Source organism: Crocodylus porosus, unplaced genomic scaffold (assembly GCF_001723895.1).
Source record: "Crocodylus porosus isolate Cpor-Errol unplaced genomic scaffold, CroPor_comp1, whole genome shotgun sequence".
NCBI classification, from domain to species: Eukaryota; Metazoa; Chordata; order Crocodylia; family Crocodylidae; genus Crocodylus; species Crocodylus porosus.
Genome location: NW_017728917.1, coordinates 12,474,005 through 12,492,588, shown reverse-complemented (window position 1 = coordinate 12,492,588; position 18,584 = coordinate 12,474,005). Strand labels below are relative to the sequence as shown.

Here is an 18,584-nt window from a genome sequence, read left to right as displayed (position 1 = left end):
AACTCAGCCTCCTCTGGTCTTTCTCCCCAAGACCTGGCCAAAACCAGAGACCTTACTGCAGTCTCTGCAACAAAATCAGATTCCAAGCAAATTGTCATCCCACTCTGTTGAAAAAGGGGGCTCCCAGGTGAGTGCCCCTACCAACCAGAAAAGTGACAGCATCCCCTGCGCAGAACATGGTTCCACACAGCCCAGGCATTCAGCAAACTTGTTAGACGTTGGGGATCAAAGTCTTAATATCTGTCTAACTTATTTTATCTTCTGCTATGTGACACTTGAGAACGTCCTTAAACTTATTTTCTGTGTACTTCCTGTTTTATTAACATTATTGATCTGAATTAAGAGCAGTAACTTATTCAGACGGTTCCTATTGAATTAGAAAATGTCAATGCCCATCTATATTTTCAGTTTTGCACATTTGGTAGTCGGCAAATTGGAAGAGGTTATTACGTGTTTGACAAGCGATGGAATCACATTCGATGTGCGCTTAACTGCATGGTGGAGAAACATCTTAACTCACAGATGTGGAAGTAAGTAGAAATGGCAGATTTTTTAAATTTTCCTTGATATTACAGAATCAGATAAAGCTTGAAAGGATTTTGTTTTTCCTCTTTCCTATTGTGATAATTTATTAAAAGAGCTTTTCAGAATAAAAAGCAGAACCTCCACATCAGCTGTTCTCAATGAAAACCTACCACTGGCACTGTAATGGGAGCAAAAGCCCCATTTTATCTGTCACCTGGAAGGAGACGAGGAGGGTTGAGCTGCACTCACCAGAAGAATCTCTCTCTCTCTCTCTCTCTCTCTCTCCCTCTCTCTCTCTCTCTCTCTCTCTCTCTCTCTCTCTCTCTCTCTCTCTCTCTCTCTAGATATATAGCTATAGATATCTATATCTATATCTAGCTATAGATATCTATATCTATATCTAGCTATATTTAGATATTTATAGAGAGAGAGAGAGAGATATATTTTATTACTCCAGAAAACTGCATCCAAAGGCCCTCCAGCCTCTGTATTCTTGTGCTGAGCTGTGAATAGCTGGAACCTTTTTACTGCAATATGATCATTGTCTTCTTGTTGGATGTGGAGCTGAAATGTGGAACTGAGCAAATTTGCAAAATTACAGCAGTATGAAACCCTTAAAGTCATTCATCCTCAAATATTAAGGTTTGATATGGACTGGTGATCAAATTAAAGCAAGCAAACAGCAGGCAGGGACTTTCCACACACCAGCTGTTCCATGGTAACCGCAATTACCCCACTGTAAGTGAGAGCTAAACCACGGCAGCTTTGCCCTGAGTGAAACAGGGCTAAGCCCATTCTGATTCAGCTTTCCCTTACCTGCCCTTGTTAGTTTGCTTTAATTTGATCCTTTGTCTAGAGTCTTTGAATCTGTTTTTTCTAAATTACATCCAGGCATTGCTTCCTGCTACATCTCTAATTCTTACTGTTTTGTTCATTTGTCATACTGACTTTATTAATAATTTAAACTGTTAAGTTTGTTTGTAGCTTCCAGTTCAGTTTCCCTTTGCAGTATGTTTTTGTGGTACATACCAATTACTAGGTGATTTGAATTTAATAATCGCTCCTTAAGTCCAGTGGGTTATTTCCTGTCTGAGGCATTTTGGGGTGAAAAGGTCTTTCCAGTGGCATCCTGGGCAGAATTGGAAAAGTCAAGCGGAGACCAGATGGGGGTAACTTTCTACAGGATTAATCCACAAAGAACAGCTTCTCTGTCTGTGTGAAATGGTGCAGGATCCCAAAGGAGGTATAATTTTCCAGAAGTGCTCAGTGTTGCCCTCCCTCTGTCCCTGTTACACTGGTAAAGTTTTCACTCATCTGACTGAGCTGAGTGATGCCAATACTGAGCACACTGGAAAATCTGAGCTACAAGAATTAGGTAGTAATAGTTGGAGAACTCCAGTTAAAGGTATACTGTGTATTCATTGTGTACTCAGTCTGTCAAAGGCACAGGACTATTAATCTCTGTTTTACTTGTATGCAACATAATCAGTTTACCAAAATGTTTTAATATATATCGCCCTTGCCAAATGCTAATTATTCAAGTGCAGCAAAACCTAAATACCCTGGTATCAAGGGAAGAAATCCCCAAAACAAAAACCAATGGTCTTTATTTTCTTTCTCAGGAAAATTCCCCCAGCATCTGGTAACACAGCATCTGTTCGTGCCCCACATCGGACAAACTCTATGCCTACTTCACAGTATGTCAGTGTATCAGGTTTCCTTTTGCCCAGCACAGTTATGTCATCGCCAGCGTTGGTTTCTCCTTCCTGTGTGTCTCTTAACAGTAAATCGGTACCATCCCATGGAACTACACTAAATGCCAATCCTTCTACCTTGGGTGCAGTGGATCCTGTCTGCAGTATGCAATCAAGACAAGTGTCTTCGTCCCCTTCGACACCTACAGTGCTTTCCTCGATACCTTCACCTATGCCCAGCAAACCTCAGAAATTGAAATCCAGCAAGTCTTTTAAACCTAAGGAATCTTCTGCTAGCAGCGCCGACTGTAACAGCACCAGTAGCAACAGTAGCAGCGGCGGCTCAGGAAAGAAACGTAAAAACAGCTCCGCACTGCTGGCACCTTCTTCTCATTCCACAGAGTCCTTTAGGAAAAACTGTGTGGTTAACTCTGGAAACTCTGGGACCTCTTATCATTCGTCTGTGACATCTTCGTCCCATAGCGTCGGCCTCAATTGCATGACGAGTAAAGCTAACTCGGTTAGTCTCAAACACGACCAGTCAGGGAGGGGCCCTCCTACCGGAAGCCCTGCAGAATCAATTAAAAGAATGAGTGTGATGATGAACAGCAGTGACTCCACTCTTTCCTTAGGGCCATTTGTTCACCAGTCCAGTGAACTGACTGTCAATTCACACAGCGGTTTTTCACATTCGCATACTTCCCTAGATAAATTCATAGGAAAGAAAAGAAAGTGCTCACCTGGTTCCAGCAGCATCAACAGCAGCAGCAAAGCAAACAAGGTTGCCAAATTGCCCCCGGTGAACAACGTTCATGCAAAACACACCGGTGCAATCGCAGGGACACAAGGACTGATGAACAATTCACTTCTTCATCAGGTATGAAACTCTGTATGGGTGGTGTTTCCTTCAGTTAAGGAACGAGGTTAGCTCTAGGATCTGCAGGCTCGCACTAGCGTCTGCAGGCTGTCATTGGTGACCTCTTGCTTCCAGTTAGCTTGACACCCTTTCACTAAAAGGGGGCATGCAGTTTCTTATTAGAGTTTCATAATTTTAAATGTTTTTCACAGTGAATTTATTTTCACGGTTGATCTGTTTTCTTGAAGTGTGGCTTTACTCTGACAAGTAATGTTAGAAAAAAATAACACCTTGGATTCCTCAGGTATTGCATCAATCATTACCAGGTGAAATCCACTCAGATGTTTAGTAATACTTTTTTCTGAGTGCCAGCCCTGTAAACTGAGTTGAGCGTATTTAAAACCAAGAAATCCTGTTGGGTTCATTCTGGGTGCATCTACACGTGTGCTTTACTGCGGAGCTGACATATTAGCTCCGCAGTAAAGCGTCACTGTCTACACGTGCACCTGTATTAGGGCACAGTAAATTAACTAACTCTGCTGGTGGATAGTACTGTCTGGGATAAGTAGTGTCCTACAGCAGAATAGTTGCATGTGCCAAAACAGATGTGTAGATGGTGACTGGGGCTAGTGAAGGCACAAACAAGGGTGCTACAGTAGCGGGGGCTGCATGCTGGCTAGCCCCGTACTGGAAGCACCCTCATGCCCCAGCCAGCTCCTCTGCAGCATGTTGAACCGTGGCGGAGCAGCTCTGGGCTGGCAGGCTGACCCGCCTGGCTCCCTGCCAGCCTGGGGCTGCTCTGCCTTGGCTCGACATGCTGTGGTCTTGGGCACACATGTAAATGCTGCACGCAGGAGAAATAAACTCTAGCAGAAACTGCGCTACAGTTTATTGGTACATGCTGGCTGCACATATGTAGATGCACCCTTTGTCTTCCAGAACAAATAGCATGCTATAAATGTGAACCTAGTTAATGGTGCTGATTTGAACAGGTAAGTTAAATACAGCCCCTCTCCTAGAGCTCCATAAATTACGTGTCTAACACGAGCAAAGCCTCAGTCAACAGAAGGAGCAGAAATGATGGGGAATACCACGAAGAGAGCAGGTCTCCTGAGTATGCTGCCACTTTTGCAGTTATTTCCTAAAACAGAACTAATATACTGGTAAACACTACTTTGCCAGACATAATAGGATCTTGAGAAGGAAAAATGGAAAATAATTGAGGAAAAATATGGTATGGCTGTTTTAACAAAAATATGAGAAGTGGGCTGGAAGATTGCTTGAAGGAAAAGAAACTAGAGGAATTTAAAAAAGGAGATAGAAATGGAGAAGATTTATCTCCCTGCCAACATAAGGTTATTGCTCTTAGTATGTTTTGTGGCATATTGAAATATTGAGGAAGTTCTCTAGTTTCCTCCAGTACTAAATGCACTTCTGTTCATTTTTTTTTTTTGGCTTTACTTTGGAAGCTCATAAAACTGAAGTGATGGTAGCTCAGTGAAGTTTATTTTAGAAAGATCTCTGAATTCTCGCTTGCTTCCAGAAGAACAGATTTGTCTTTCCTGTTGTACACTGGCAAGCATACTTACCAGACAGCAGGAAGAAACTCCCATCCATGGATATTTAGCTGAGCTCTCATTGTTGCAGAGGCCTCGTTTTTTGCCTTTTCCTGACCGTTTTAATTTCAACCATGCACTGTAAATGGGGGAAGATGCTTTACTTTCAGTCGCATTTGGTGTTTATGGGGGTTTGGAGTAGGATGCCGGTTCTCCCCTGAGAAGAGCTCTAGAAGGTGGTAGCTGTAGAGTCCTGGATGCAGATGAATAGATTGAGATGCTAGTGATGCCATGTGGTTCCTTGTCCTTATCACAGATATGGGCTCTCATTGTCCAGGAAGGTCCTACGAGCTGTATCTTTAACTCCCTCCGTTGCACTTGGCTTGCTGACTCATTTGTCTTTTCTGTTTGCTTATTTGAAAGCCAAAGGCACGTCCCTGATAGCTGAATATGCCATGGTGAGAAAAGAACTGGACACTTTTCACTACAAGCAAAACCTCCATCTGGAATTCTGGACTCCAAGCTGCCTTTGAGTTATCCCAGCTTCCCATTGTCCTCAGGTGTGGAAATCTACTGGACTGTCATTCAAACAAGGAATTTCCCTGAAGCCATGTCTGTAGCAGTGAATATATTATAAACGGACACTGGATGAAGTTCGGCCACATAATTGCTCTTATCAGTGTTAATGGTGGTCTGAACTGCTTGCTACAAATCTGAGATTTTCCTTACGGGAGTACATCATCTTGCCACTATTTAACATGGATTGGCTGGGCAAAAGAATGTGTGGGGAAAACCATTACTGTGGACTTTTTTAAACTGATGGTGTCTTCTGTCGGTTGTCAGCCACCAGAGACGCTAATCGACTGAAAGGATCCCTCGAGAAGGGGGCGCAGCGTGTTAGGCACAATGAAAAGAAGCCCTCAAGAAGGGAATACGGCTTTAGTGTTTTTATAGCAATGTTCCTTTAATGGAAAACAAAAATAGCACAATTCAAAAAAATAACTAGTTTGTGTTTTGCCCAGCCTTTTGCAAGTAATTTGGGATAAGAAGCTATCAGGAGTTTTAAGAACTTGATTGAGGCCATCGGTCAAAAGCAAGTATAGAAAAAATAAAAGTTGTACTTGCATGGTACAAAAGCAATTTTCAGTTACTCTGAATAAGATTTGATGGCGAAAGAAAGTAAACATGAATTACTTTTGCTGAAGGAGATCCAAATACACAAATATCAAATCGGCAAAGGCAAATAACCTATAAAACAATGCCCAAAGAACATATTTCTTGACCTATACTGTACACCCCGGGCCTTTTGTTGTTTTAAAAGAGAGCTATATCAAATGAATTAGGTTGGTATTATTCTTCAGCCTGTAAAATTAGCCCTTTTAAAACTGAATATTTAAATATTTTCTGAAAGAATTTCCATTAGTTTCTGCCTTGTTCACGTAACCAAATCATTAACACTTGTTATGCTTTCAACCACCCCCAATGCCATTTTTCAGGATGCTGCACTAGATGCTGGCTGGTTTAACAACTGAGTTCAGCTTCAAGTGAACCTGTATGCATTCCTGGCATCTTTCCATACATGCAAATGTTTGATGAATAAAGGAGGCTTTACTGTTTTATATAGTCCAGTCAGTTTTTATGAGCTATTTTATCTTGCTTCAAAACACCTTGCAGTGAAATCCTTTTAAAGGGCTTAGCATTATGATAATTTTAATTGATCTGGATATTTTTCATTTTAAGATGAGTTGATCTGAAACTTCACCTGGAATTCTATTAAGTGACAAAGTGGAGGAAACAAATTATAAACCAAGAATATTCTCTTCTGCCTTAAAGGGGCACCAGCTATTGCTGAGACCAGACAATCTGAGCCTAGCAAATTGTTCACAAAGCCCAGCCTTCTCCCCGTTACAGTGGCACATAATACATCAGGGATCTTAAAGCCACTAAAAGTAGCAGTTGCCTGGTTGTTTACCTGTTAATGTCTTCAGGCCAAGATGAACTTGCTACAGAATTATTATACAGCAAAACAACAAGAAGCCTCTATGCAGACGCTTTAGCTTTGAGTTTATATAAAAGATCGTATTTAATGAGCAAAGCAAAGTACTTTAGACCGTTATTATGCAAACATAAAAATAACTCTGTGTCAGGAACAAAGAATTAACGCTTAATTAAGGTGCCCAACTCGAAAGGATGGTTTAAAATGGAGATTGGTTTACTTTTAAAAGAACCAAAGCAATATGCTCGTTTGACAAAAGAGCAAGGGAAATATGTTGGATCTTGCACATTCGGAGTGAAATCACAGTCCCGATGGGGCCAGAATTTTGGCCCTGGGTGTTTTCAGTCACAAGTGCAATTTGGTCAATTTGATCAACTAAACATGTTAAAAAAAAACAAACAGCGGAAATTTCCATTAATGAACCTTAGCAACTTTCAGTGATTAAACTTTTTTAGGTTCTGAAAGGCTCTGTCAATCTGAAAGCATAATGGCAAATCGGAGCTGGTTCAAGAACACGCAGACGTTCGAAGAAGTTAGTACTTCGCCCGCGTGCTTCGCTTGGAGCCATTTTGTAACGCTGGCTGCATTATGGCCCTGGTGGTAAGCTTTTGGGAATAAAAACCAGGACGTCTCAAATTCTGTCAGCTCTCGAGCACAGACCTACTTAAATGTTACGTTTTAGTTCTTGGGTATAAGCAGAACACTGTTCCTGAAGCTTTTATTGTCTCATTGTTCTTACTGTAAATAATTAAGGAAGCTTAAAATTAATTTTCCTTGCAAAATTGAATTTGCAGTGGCTGGGTTGTTTCTAGACAGATTTTGGTATTAATTTAAGAGATGCGATTTTTATAGTCTTTCCAACTTCTCGTTACGACTCCTGCGGTTTTCTTAACCTAAAAAATTGCTGCAATGATGAACAAAGAATTATACAAAAAAAGGAAAAAAAACGTACTTTTGTATCTTTATTTTGGAATTTCTTGTTCTATTATAAATATTGAAGTATCCCTATTTCAGAAGACATATTTTGTTAATTGATTGTACATATTTAAATATGTATTTTTGCACAGGTCTTTTTTTCTTATATCCAGTTTTGGTACAATTGAGATCATCTAGTATTTATTTATTAATTAATTAAAGAAAAGCAAATACCTTTTTTATAATTTGAAGTGGTTCACTGCCAAGCCAATAGTTACATGCCTACTTTGCTACTTAAGGGATGCCTCTGTTTTGTGAAAGTTGTGTCCCTTTTCATGTCTTGGGAGTGGATACCTATAACCTAAAGGCCAGCACCTGCAGTCCAATTTGTGGAAGAGCCTGATTGCAGGGTGAGGCTTGAACGGTCTAGCTGGCATTGCTTACCAGCTGCCTGATTCCCAGAAGACCACATTTAGTTAAGTGACACACTGCTTCTCTTTTTTTAGTATTTGTGTGCGTGTGTGTGTGCGTGCGCATTTGTGTGGGTCTCGTGGTTTTAACTAATGGAAAAACTGAAAGTGCCTGATATAACTAGTTTTATGCTTGGACTGTTTAGACAGCTTCTCCTTAAAAGACTTGAATGTTCAGTTGAAACTTTTGGAGCTTGCTTTTTCCACCTACCTATTATTTCCAAAACTTTGATTTAAAAGGGGTTCAAAACAAACAAAGAAAAAAACCAACAAAGAGAAAAGATCAATGCTGGCAAGTTTTGTAAAGCATTTTGAATAGAATAATTTGTGTCGAAACAATCCCGTTGATAATGCATCTTACAACAATGCCAAGGGTTAGAAATTTTTTTTGCAATCGGCTATGTACACAACTGTCTCTTTTTGGTTATTCTTTCATTAATTACACCACTTCGAAGGGAAAAAAAAAGAGAGAAACAGCAAATGTTCAGAATATTTTGTATTCCAGGGGGAAAAAATTTAAAAAAACAAACCCAAAAAAACAAAAAAACCAAGTAAGTACCTCTTGAAATATTTAAAAAAAAAAAAAGGTAATTTCCAAATGTCATTTCTAAGGCAGTTGTCTTCCCGTGAGAGTTCTCTTGCCAAGGAATCTCTTGTCTTTCACTCATTCTGTCCTGGGAGAGGGAATCGGGCTTGAGAAGATTCTTAACGTTTCACTGTTTAGCAGAAAATAATCATTTTTACATTTTGTGCGAAACATTTTACGTTTTAAAGGTGATAATTTAAAAAAAAAAAAATGAGCACTACATAATGTCAATGTGAATGTAGGCCTCGGAAGTGTCCGGCTCAGGCTGGAGCCTGGTTCTAAAAGCAATCTCCTGTGTAAAAGGTGTGAATAGTTTGATAATTTGTACACATAATCAAGAGCATCTGATCAGCTGAACTTTGCGTCGGCTGCTGTATAGTACATGAACAAATGTCATGGGATAGAAAAATTACTTTGGATATTTAAAAGAAAAATAAATATATAGTCTATTTGTTTTGTAACAAGTTTCTGTAAATAAAATAATTTATACTATTTATAAGAAAAAGTTGTGCTTTGCTTCATGAAAAAGATTAGTTTGTTGAACAAACAGATGTTACTAAACAGGGCAATAAAATTAGGTCTTTTCAACAAACGAGGTTGGCTGCATGAAATACATGATACGGTTCTGCGTCATTATACAAGAATTCAGCCCTGAAGGAAAGCAGCATCCCTCGTGGTGCCTCGGTGCAGAGATTTGGTAAGGGCTGGTCCTGCGTCTAGCGTTCCTTTGGACGATGGGATGAGTACGGCTAGGAAAAGTGGATCCTTGTATCACAGAGGCTTTTTCTTTGTAGGCGCCTGCCCCAGAGTTGTGTAAAACCGCTCTACCATAAAGCAACCAAAACAGGTTATGCTGGATTATAGGGGAAGGGTTCTGACATGCAGCGTTGTTGCAACCAGTGCTTCCATCCTTTCAAAACATCTTTCTGTACTTTTTGCTGCAGAAGAGCCAAGAATGTGGGCTTGCCCACATTGATAATTCACTGCTGTACATCAGGCATGCCACATTATGAGGCTGTTACAAACACCGCTGCTCCTAAAGCATCCATCAGCAGGCATGGCCCCTGGAATAGGACCTGGTCCTTCCTTCTCCATCAAAGCTGCCGTGGATGTGCATGAGAATTGTCTCGGTGAGTAGCTCAGATCACCCTTTATGTCTAAACAAATCCCCAGTGCTGCAGGCCACTCTGGGAGGTGGTCTTCCAGTTTGTAAGACTAGGCTCTTACTTTTAGCAGAAGTCTCTAGTCATGTAGGGTATCACTTGTGCCTTTGTAATGCAGAGGAGACTGTTTTTGACTTTTCTCTTCGAAGGTGTCGGGAATGCAAGGTTTGGCTGTGGCAGGGGCTTTCAGCATGAAGTCTTTCCTAACAGTTTCTTCTCACAGTTCTGCCTTGTGGAGATCTCTGTAATAAAGGATGAAGCTCTTCATTCAGGTAAAACGGGGTTTTTATCCTTCTCTGAGACTTTTAAACCACTCTTGGTTAATAACCAAATTTATGTTGCATCTAATGGAAAGATTAAAATGATCTGCCAAGCCACAGGACGGGTGAAGTTCCCGGGTTTATGATGGCACTTCATTGTCGGTAGCTGGCATCTTCGTTTTCAGACTGCCCGTCACAATTGCCTCAATTACAATCCAGCCCAAGCTGCAGATTTGTAGGGATTTAAACTATCATGGATTGAGTTGATTAGCAAAGGGCAAATTTTATTTTAAATCCCTGTCGGTACACCAAGGAACGAATGCTAAAACTCCCTGTTCTCAATCTGCAGTGGATCTCCCAGTGAGGGCAGCAGGTTAGATCTGGTGTAGGACATATGACCACTGTTATTTAGCATTGTCCTGTACCTCTTTCAGGTCATTCAGCAATGCTTAATGAGATAATGCATATACCTCTAGCATACACCACTGACACTAACCTTTCTCTTCCCTCCCCGTTTTCCTTCTTGTTCACCTTTCCCCCTTTTGTGTGCGTTTCTTCTGTTGTTCCTTCTGGATTTCCTTTCCCACAGCAAAGCCCAATTTCCACTTCATTCTGTATGTTAAATGAAATTATTCCATTTTGGTGCATGGGAGTCGGGGGCATTCGTGCTCTGAGCCGTTTGTTTGAGCCTGTCTGCAAATTCAGGCAGAAAGCACTGCTGGAAATCCACTTGTCACAGCCAGAAAGTCTTCGCCTGTTGTTTCGAAGAGTAAAAGCATCCTTCCTGGATGACAATGGCAGGTGAAAGGTGAGATCTGAAGTCTGCATGGTGCATATACATTCCTGATGTCTGCATCCTTGAGGAGCCTAAACACTCTCAATTTGAGTAGGAAGCTTGCTTCTCTGTAGGTTGGGAACCGCCTAGAGAGCCGTCCAGCAGCCATCCAACACTGTGCCACCTCTCACCAGGCACTGAAGAGGATATAGCTTCCTAAGGTGCCTTAGCTTCTCCCTGCACCTTGGTAAGGGACAGCGGAAGAGGTTGCAAGGAACTTGCATTATAGAGCTTTATAGGCTCCAGTGCCTAAAACGTGTCAAGTGAAACCCACCTGACACTGACCTTCCTGAGACCCATGAAGGGTGGCTTGTCTCCTACCTCCGCTTGGAAGAGCTCAACTCAGAGGCCTTGTGTGGGAGAAATAATTGAGCCAAACATTTGTGATGGCAAACAACCTATAAAAAGGGCATGGTAGCTAGTTCTACTAGTAATATCATTATGCAATATCATCATTCCTGTGCTGAATTCCTATGGCTTTGGGGCAAAGGTTGTGATATGTTAGTAGACTCCTCCCTGCTGAGTACATTTCTGCCCCCCTTTTGGGTGGATTCAGATTCAGCAGATACAAGCCTTCCTTGGGAAGAGACAGACCCAGACAACGGACTGCACTCTTGCCTTCCAACGCCTTCCAAGGCTAGACAAGCTCTGAGCCACTCCCATCCATCCCACGTGTTATGGCACTCCATGAACTCTTCCTGCTTGTGTTAGCTCCCAAAGAGGCCAATAGAACTGAGTTTTAGTTGTAATTATTCCACCAGTTATTTATTACAATCATCCTGCTGCTAGATATGATTGAACACATGTGACTGCACCATCCGCACCTTGGCTCTAATTTGCCTGAGTGCTGTTCCTGGGTTCGCTGCTTACAGTTAGGTTTTTGATTCACCACTGATAAATAGCCTGGATTTTCATTGCAAAAGAATGGGTGGGTGGGATCCTATCTCAAGTCGTCATAAGAGTTGAAAACTAGCATGGGAATGGCAGATAAAGAGATGAAGTGAAACAGAACTAAGCAAGGGCAAAAATGGGTGGACTGGGGCAAAGCCTGGTCAAAGCTTCAGCCACAAGTTCTGATGAGGAACTACATGATTCCTCTTTACCCTGAGCTCAGTTCTCTACTGCATCCTTTCCTGCCGCCCTATTTCCAGTAACAGTGATTTTTTTTTTTTTCCTGCCCTGCACTCGGGGTTAGGATGGTGATAAGCAGGGGAGCATCCAAGTACTGAAGACTGCCTTGCACCTTGCTGTGGGGACCCATGGTGTTTCATTTGGGCCTATCTAGATGAAATGGATAAGCTAGGCTTGTTAATTATATTCACAACTGGTGCTAAATTACACAGCCTCACTAACTTCACAGAGAGAAGCCCCCCTTGGGTATGTCAAGGGATGTCCATGCACAGGCCAGATTTTAAGCGTTGCGCTGGAGAGCTTTAATGACCAATGCTAAATCCCACATCCCTCCTTCCTTCCTCTCTCCACCTTGCCTGTAGTTTTAACGGCCATAGGAGCCAGTCATGTGTTGCCCTCTAATATGTTCTGTATTGTGTGCAGCATCCCGTCCTTCCAAGCACAAGGAAAGAGGCTTTCCTTAGTGTGGACCAAAGTGGGAAGGCCAGGTGCCTCCAGGCACAGACTTGCAAATTGGCATGTTGTTTTGGAGGTTGTAGATGCATTTTGAGCTGAATGCAAACCAGGACTGGGAATTGTGACAAGTAGGCAAGTGCTGTTCTCCGCCACTGTGGCTGAACAGGTCTTGGCTGGAGAGCAGGTAGGTAGGTTGCACCTGTCTTACAGCCTGTCAGCGGGGTCAAACCTCATGTGGTCCTGGTTGGAGAAAGCACATTGAGGGCCATGTTGAGACTGAGTTAACAAAAGAACAGGTGCCACTTGGCTGCTGACTGCAAGCCTCTGGAGAGTTATTAAAAGTGAGGAGGAGAAAAGGCACAGGGTGCTGCCTGCACTGAAGGATGTAAAGCAAAGCTCAGATGAAGGGATTGCAGTGGCACTTGGGAAGGGCATAGACTGATTTCTGACATGCCTGCCGAGAAGGCTCGCCCCACAACCCAGCCTCCCTACTGCCAGAAATCCTTTGCAGTGCCCATGACACATTTGCTCTCTGGGGAAAGGGAAAGCCCAAGCTTTCCCACTGGTTGTTTGAAAGACTTGTCTAGCAACTTTTATTTTTCTCTTGCAGGTGAACAGCGTAAGGCACTGCTGCTCTCTGAATCTAGGCAGCTGTGGCTTTCTAAGGCAATGGACTTGGCCAGGATTTCTCAACACCACCTGTGTCTGCAACCCTTTGGCATAGTTGAAAGCCTTGAGATGTACTGAAAGCCTTAAATCATCCAGGTACGGACTGTTTCAGCTCTTGCCACAGGCATCTGATTAGGTCACTAGGTCTTCTGCTGAGGAAAACAAATGAACAAGGGTTGGGGATCTTTAGCGAGGGGAGAATTTGAGACAGAATGTACTTGTCTCTAGTGCGATTTATGTTCCAGTGGATAATGCTAATCAAGGTACCTTGCAGGAGTGAATTATCCCAGGCTGTTGGAGACAGAATTATTTTTGGGAAGGTGTGAGTGTATTTAGGCTGTGAACACTCAGCAGTGCTATTTCACAGAGACATGCCAGGCTGCCCTGTGTTCTGACAAGTTTTTGCTGTATTGCATGTTGTTTGCTTTCACTTTTGGGAAGAACAAAAAATTAAGAGCCGTTGAGTCTTCACATACAGTCTTTATCATGCATTAGGAATCTTGATTCCACCTACGGAATAGTCTGGTATGGCCACGCGGTACAAAGGATATGCATTTGGTGTTTTTCTGCTGCTTTTAAGTAAGGTAAAATAACAGTGATGTCTCACTTGGGTAAATGAAGCGCTATGGCTCAGTGTCTGTCAAGTATGAGATTCTGCCCTCTCCGTTGCTGTGTTAAATACACCTGGGAAGACATAGAAGTTAAGTGGAACTCTCATGTTTATTTACTTGTGCAGTTTAACTCCGTAACCAAATGGACAATGCTGAGGGGCTCTACAGTTTCATCTGGTCCCTGGAAACATCGTACAAGGTGGCCTTGTTATCAGCTGAGCTTGACTTGTCAGGTTAGGAGCCCTGACAGGGTTCCTTGGAGGGCTCTGCTTCACCTACTCAGAAGGGCAGCGATTCTTTTCCACTGAGGAAGGGTGCCCCATGCAAAGTAAGGTTTAGAAGACGAATCTGAAACATGCTATATTTTACTGCAGGAGGTAAAGCAATGAAGTGGGAACTGGGATTCCAGTACTGGAACGGACAGCAATCACAAAATACCCACAAATTGTCTCAACAGATCACAAAACTGTGACAAATAGCTAGGGCTTTCCTGTCCTTTATGTGCACATGGTTCACATTTTTCCTTCAATTGATGCATGTCCAGAATGACAACCCATGTGACTAACACAGTAGTCCCAACCCTCTCCATGTTCATTCAGTTGTCCACTTTGTTGTGAAGTGACGACAGGCAAAGAGCAGGAGCTGGAGGCAGAGTTCTCTCTGCACGGTGCAGCCTTTGGATGCCACGGAAATGTACCTTTTCTACTAAATGGTTTGGGCAATCTCTTTATCTGCACCCAAAAAAAACCCTAGGTGATTCTAGGCCTACTACTAGTTTTTCTTAGCTCACAGATCTTGGCTCCATTAAGTTTAGAAGGCCAGTATAGAAAGAAACGTTGTACAATGAATACAGCACACTACAAGAGATGATCAACTGTATTATACATTTAATAAATGAACTGGTCCACAAACATAAATGGGACATTTATACAGTTCAGTTGTGTACATAATGAAGAACACCGTAAAAACCCTACCTATGTCTTGCTTGTAATTTTCTTGGCTTACAGTATACCAAGTATACAATATATTCATAGACTACTTGCAAAATAGCCTTGAACTTCTAAAGTTCTGCATTCCCTTGTTAAAAAAAGTTACATATTAATTACTCTGGAAAGTTTCTGAACTCTGTTTAGCAGCAAGTCTCCTTTCTTGATGGTTTCTTGGTATTGCCAGTTCTTGCTATCAGGCCTATAGATTTAAAAAAAAGAAAAGTGCAATTGAGAGAGGACATTTTATACCAGGAGTTATCGATCTAATAACTGGCTAGAATGCACAGATTTAAACACCAGCAGTTTCTAGAGACAGATACTGTACCTGTTGGTTTCTACTATCTCGTTTACTTTGTCTATTTTGCAGTGTAGTCGCCCAGCAGCAATAAATCTTGAAAGCTCCCTAAATTAAAAAGAAAGATAAATACAAGGTAAAGATATAGATAACGCAGCAGCTTGGGCAATGTTCCCATCGTATTCCACTTTTGAAGAAACAGCTGAACTTGATTCCCAGTAGGATTACAGAAAGGCGTTTTAGACCGTAGGTAATCACCTCTCTTCTCATTTACTCCCTTTTGCTTTTAAGCTGCCCCTTGCCTTTCTTCTGGATCTTTGGAGAGGTGGGGTTCTACTTGTCTACATGTTGCACAATGCGTGAATATCTGGCACTGTAATGTGTGACAGATCTGAGTGAGGGAAGCCACCTAAATTAAGAGTTGTGTGTACTGTAATTACTTCAAAGCTAGCATGACCACCCTCCTATCCTGGAGCAGGACCTCTGGTCAGCCTTCCCGACTCAGGCCAGGCTTCTAGTGCACCCATGGGAAGTTTTATCCCAGCAAATGCTTTTATTTCTTTAAAAAAAAACCTTATACAAACTGATGCCATTTTCTAATATTCCACTACATGCTGGATTATTTGCTTAACAGACTGCTGGTGAGATTAGCCTTGTTTCTGGCCCAGCAAATTTTTAAAAGCCATCCTAAAGCAACAAACTAGTGTTGATAGCTTATATACCGTTCATGTTCTGAGCAAAGGGGAACAAAATATACTTAGTAAATGCCAGTGTAGAGAAAGATGAGCTAGACTGTTTGGGGCCAAGGAAAGAAAAGAACATAAATCCTGTGGTGGAAGAGAATGGCAGGACAGGGACAAGTGACATATATGGTAAAAAAGAAACAAGTTACTCATTAACAAATACTCTTCCACAACATACATATTGTTCTTATCTCCCCTAATTCAAATGTATCCACTTTCATCTGAAAATTTATTTGTGCTATACTTAAAAGAACCAATGATGCTTCATTTGAGAGTATGAGTATCAAATAACTTCCCATGCAACCCAGAGCGTAAGGGAAACATGGGACAATCGCTTTTACAGACTGAATAAACTGGTTTCTCTACTAAACCTTGAGGCTAGTTAAAAAAAACCAAAACTTTGTGCCACAAGCCTGGATTGTTTATGGTCTGTGTAAGCCAAAGATAGTGAGAAAGAGGACAGAATTTTCTTAACAGTGAACAAATCACTTTATAAATGATCAGTGACTAGTCTCTTGACTTGCACAGTCCCCATCACTTACTGATCTATGAATTCTACGCCGACTCCAAAGGCTTCTGCCATGTACCCTAGTGTCAGCGATCGGTAAGACTCTAGGAGCTGGCTGTAGGCATGGATTCTCATTTCTCGAACGTAATACCGATAGTGAGGTGCAAACAGCCAATCCTTTTTCATCTCCTGCTCTACAACAGCTGAAAAGATAAAGATCACAACTGTAATCCATACACTCCGCGTAGGGGAGGTGTTGATCTTTTCCTGCTTAAGCAAACCAAATGGCTAATACAGGTAAATAAGCAATATGACATGAGAGGTAGTTATCTTGGATCATTGCATGCCTCAGGGTTATAATGAAAGACAAGCTACTACTTGGTGTGTGGTTATTGTAATAAAGCTTTCCTAAAAATACAAGTATTAAGAGCAAGACCTGTTAACTCGAGGTATTTCAGGAGCCAGACTTGCAGATCTTATACCAAGCGGCATGAAAACTGGCCGTAATACAGAACAGATTAAGTTTTTTCTTTACTTCACCACTCTGCATAGAAATTGGATCAGAAAGGCCATGGCAGCAGCCTGCTATGAAATCTCTCCTTTGAAACTGGCACTGGCAATTTCAACTTTTAAGAACTGAGCTACAGAATTTGTGGTCGGCTTCCCCACCCTGCAGCCCACGGTATTGTAAATAGATTATATTTTTTGAAGGAGCAGCCTCTAAGTTTTCACAGAACGTTCATTTTCAAAGCAAGGTGTTGTACACAATAAACACATTGGCAAAAAAGGAGCAGACATTAAAAGTAACCATGTTGTGCTGCAAAGGGAAAGCTGTATTTAGCAACCGATGGTTTTCTCTAGAAGCGGTTTGACAATACAGCTATCACAAAACCCGTGTTAATTTGAGGCAAGCCATTTACAGGACTAGCACAGGGGAAAGATACTGATGTATGAAAACCATACGCTCTTACCTAGTGACTGGAAGAAGACAGAGTAACGACATTCATAGAGGGAGAAGAGGTACTGTCGTACTGCTGGTAAACTATGTAACACTTCCAGAATCTCTGCCCCTTTAATGACCTAAAAGTAATCGAAACAGAAGGTTAGGTTTAAACACTACTAGCCTCAGGCAGGAGATAAATAGTCTTAAAAAACAGGATCTGTTTGAATCAGGAGAGTCATCTGCTTTACCTACCTTCTCTCTAAGGTCAGGCCTGTCTAATGCAATCATGCTGACATAAACAGTGTACGTTACGAACGTTTTGTAGTCCATCAGCTCATAGGATGTAAACGTTGATACTGTATCGAGGAAGAGTTCTGCTGCTTGCTTGAAGTCCCGAATAGCTACACAGTAAAGACCCTGGTAGACTTTTAGGCGATTTCTCCTGTCCCAGTCTCCTCCTTCCTCGATGAGGCTTAAAACAAACAGACAAAAGCGCTTGTTTCATTACAGGAAACAAGTACAGCAAAGCGATGGATTTAACAACACGAGAGTACGCAATATTTCAGTGGTGGTTCCTACTACGCTGCAAAAATCAGGGCTTTGGCAACGCTGCGGTCAGGAGGGAGACTCTCCTTGGTGAGTGGGGCCATGTTTCTGCAAAATTCAAGCTTCAACTTAAAAATAGATACATTATCTTTACTGCTGCAATGATGGGTTCACACATGCATCTATGTCACCCCCAGTCTGCAGACACAGCTCTGTTATGTCTGTAGCTAAAACCATAGCTTTCTCAATAAGCAGGATAGCAGAAATCATCCAGAGATGCAATTTCTGGGTAACTTTGCTTGCTGCCAGCACACTAGCAATGAGACCCTTCAAAGCCACTTCCTACCAGAAGCTTTCTCCCAGAAACCCTTTTCTGCGCTGCTTGGCCCCAGGGGTGTGGGAGCAAACGATACCTCTTGGCTTTCTCGATGTTGCGTGTGATGAGGTCGTTGTCCATGTAGAACAAGCCAATTCTCAGGAGGTAGAAAACAATATCCAGGCGATGCCCTAGTGCCACAGTTTTGTCGTATGTCTTACGAAAAGCCGTCAGAGCTCCTTCCTAGCAAGACAACATGTCTCCACGTGAGGAGGCTGCAAGGACCAAGTCACCGTCCAGGAGAGGGTGCGGACCCCTGCAGTTCAAAGCTGGGATCGGAGAGGATGTGCAGAAGGGGAAAGAAGGAAGGCCTCTTGACTGGCACCGAACAGGAAGGTGCTTTCAAGGGGATGGGACAAAACCATTCTCCACAATATATTTTGGGACCCAAAGCTTTCCCCCGTCCCGACGGGGAGTCTGTCACCCGCTCTCCTCAATGGGGGCACGCCTCAATCCGTGCC

The 18,584-nt window shown here is 42.2% G+C and overlaps 2 protein-coding genes and 1 long non-coding RNA gene across 5 annotated transcripts in view; 2 read left to right on the top strand and 1 right to left on the bottom strand.

The window, feature by feature from the left end:
* Positions 1-8,518, top strand: part of ATXN7 (ataxin 7) — a 73,740-nt gene extending 65,222 nt beyond the window's left edge. For all 3 annotated transcript variants that reach the window (XM_019536703.1, XM_019536701.1, XM_019536704.1), the window contains 3 exons: positions 409-530; positions 2,148-3,096; positions 5,055-8,518. In XM_019536703.1, coding sequence (XP_019392248.1) covers positions 409-530; positions 2,148-3,096; positions 5,055-5,072 — 1,089 coding nt within the window. In that variant the 3' untranslated portion in view covers positions 5,073-8,518. The remainder of the gene's footprint in view (positions 1-408; positions 531-2,147; positions 3,097-5,054) is intronic.
* A 9-nt stretch (positions 8,519-8,527) lies between these two features.
* LOC109311205 lies at positions 8,528-18,152 on the top strand. Its single transcript, XR_002101448.1, has 4 exons — positions 8,528-9,728; positions 9,911-10,033; positions 13,054-13,208; positions 17,712-18,152. It is a non-coding gene; the product is annotated as an uncharacterized LOC109311205 (long non-coding RNA).
* PSMD6 (proteasome 26S subunit, non-ATPase 6) overlaps positions 14,591-18,584 on the bottom strand; it is a 5,169-nt gene continuing 1,175 nt past the window's right edge. Inside the window, exons 3-8 of the mRNA XM_019536705.1 lie at positions 18,161-18,306; positions 17,454-17,673; positions 17,230-17,338; positions 16,293-16,461; positions 15,038-15,115; positions 14,591-14,911 (exon numbers count right to left, since the gene is read on the bottom strand). Coding sequence (XP_019392250.1) covers positions 14,815-14,911; positions 15,038-15,115; positions 16,293-16,461; positions 17,230-17,338; positions 17,454-17,673; positions 18,161-18,306 — 819 coding nt within the window. The 3' untranslated portion in view covers positions 14,591-14,814. The remainder of the gene's footprint in view (positions 14,912-15,037; positions 15,116-16,292; positions 16,462-17,229; positions 17,339-17,453; positions 17,674-18,160; positions 18,307-18,584) is intronic.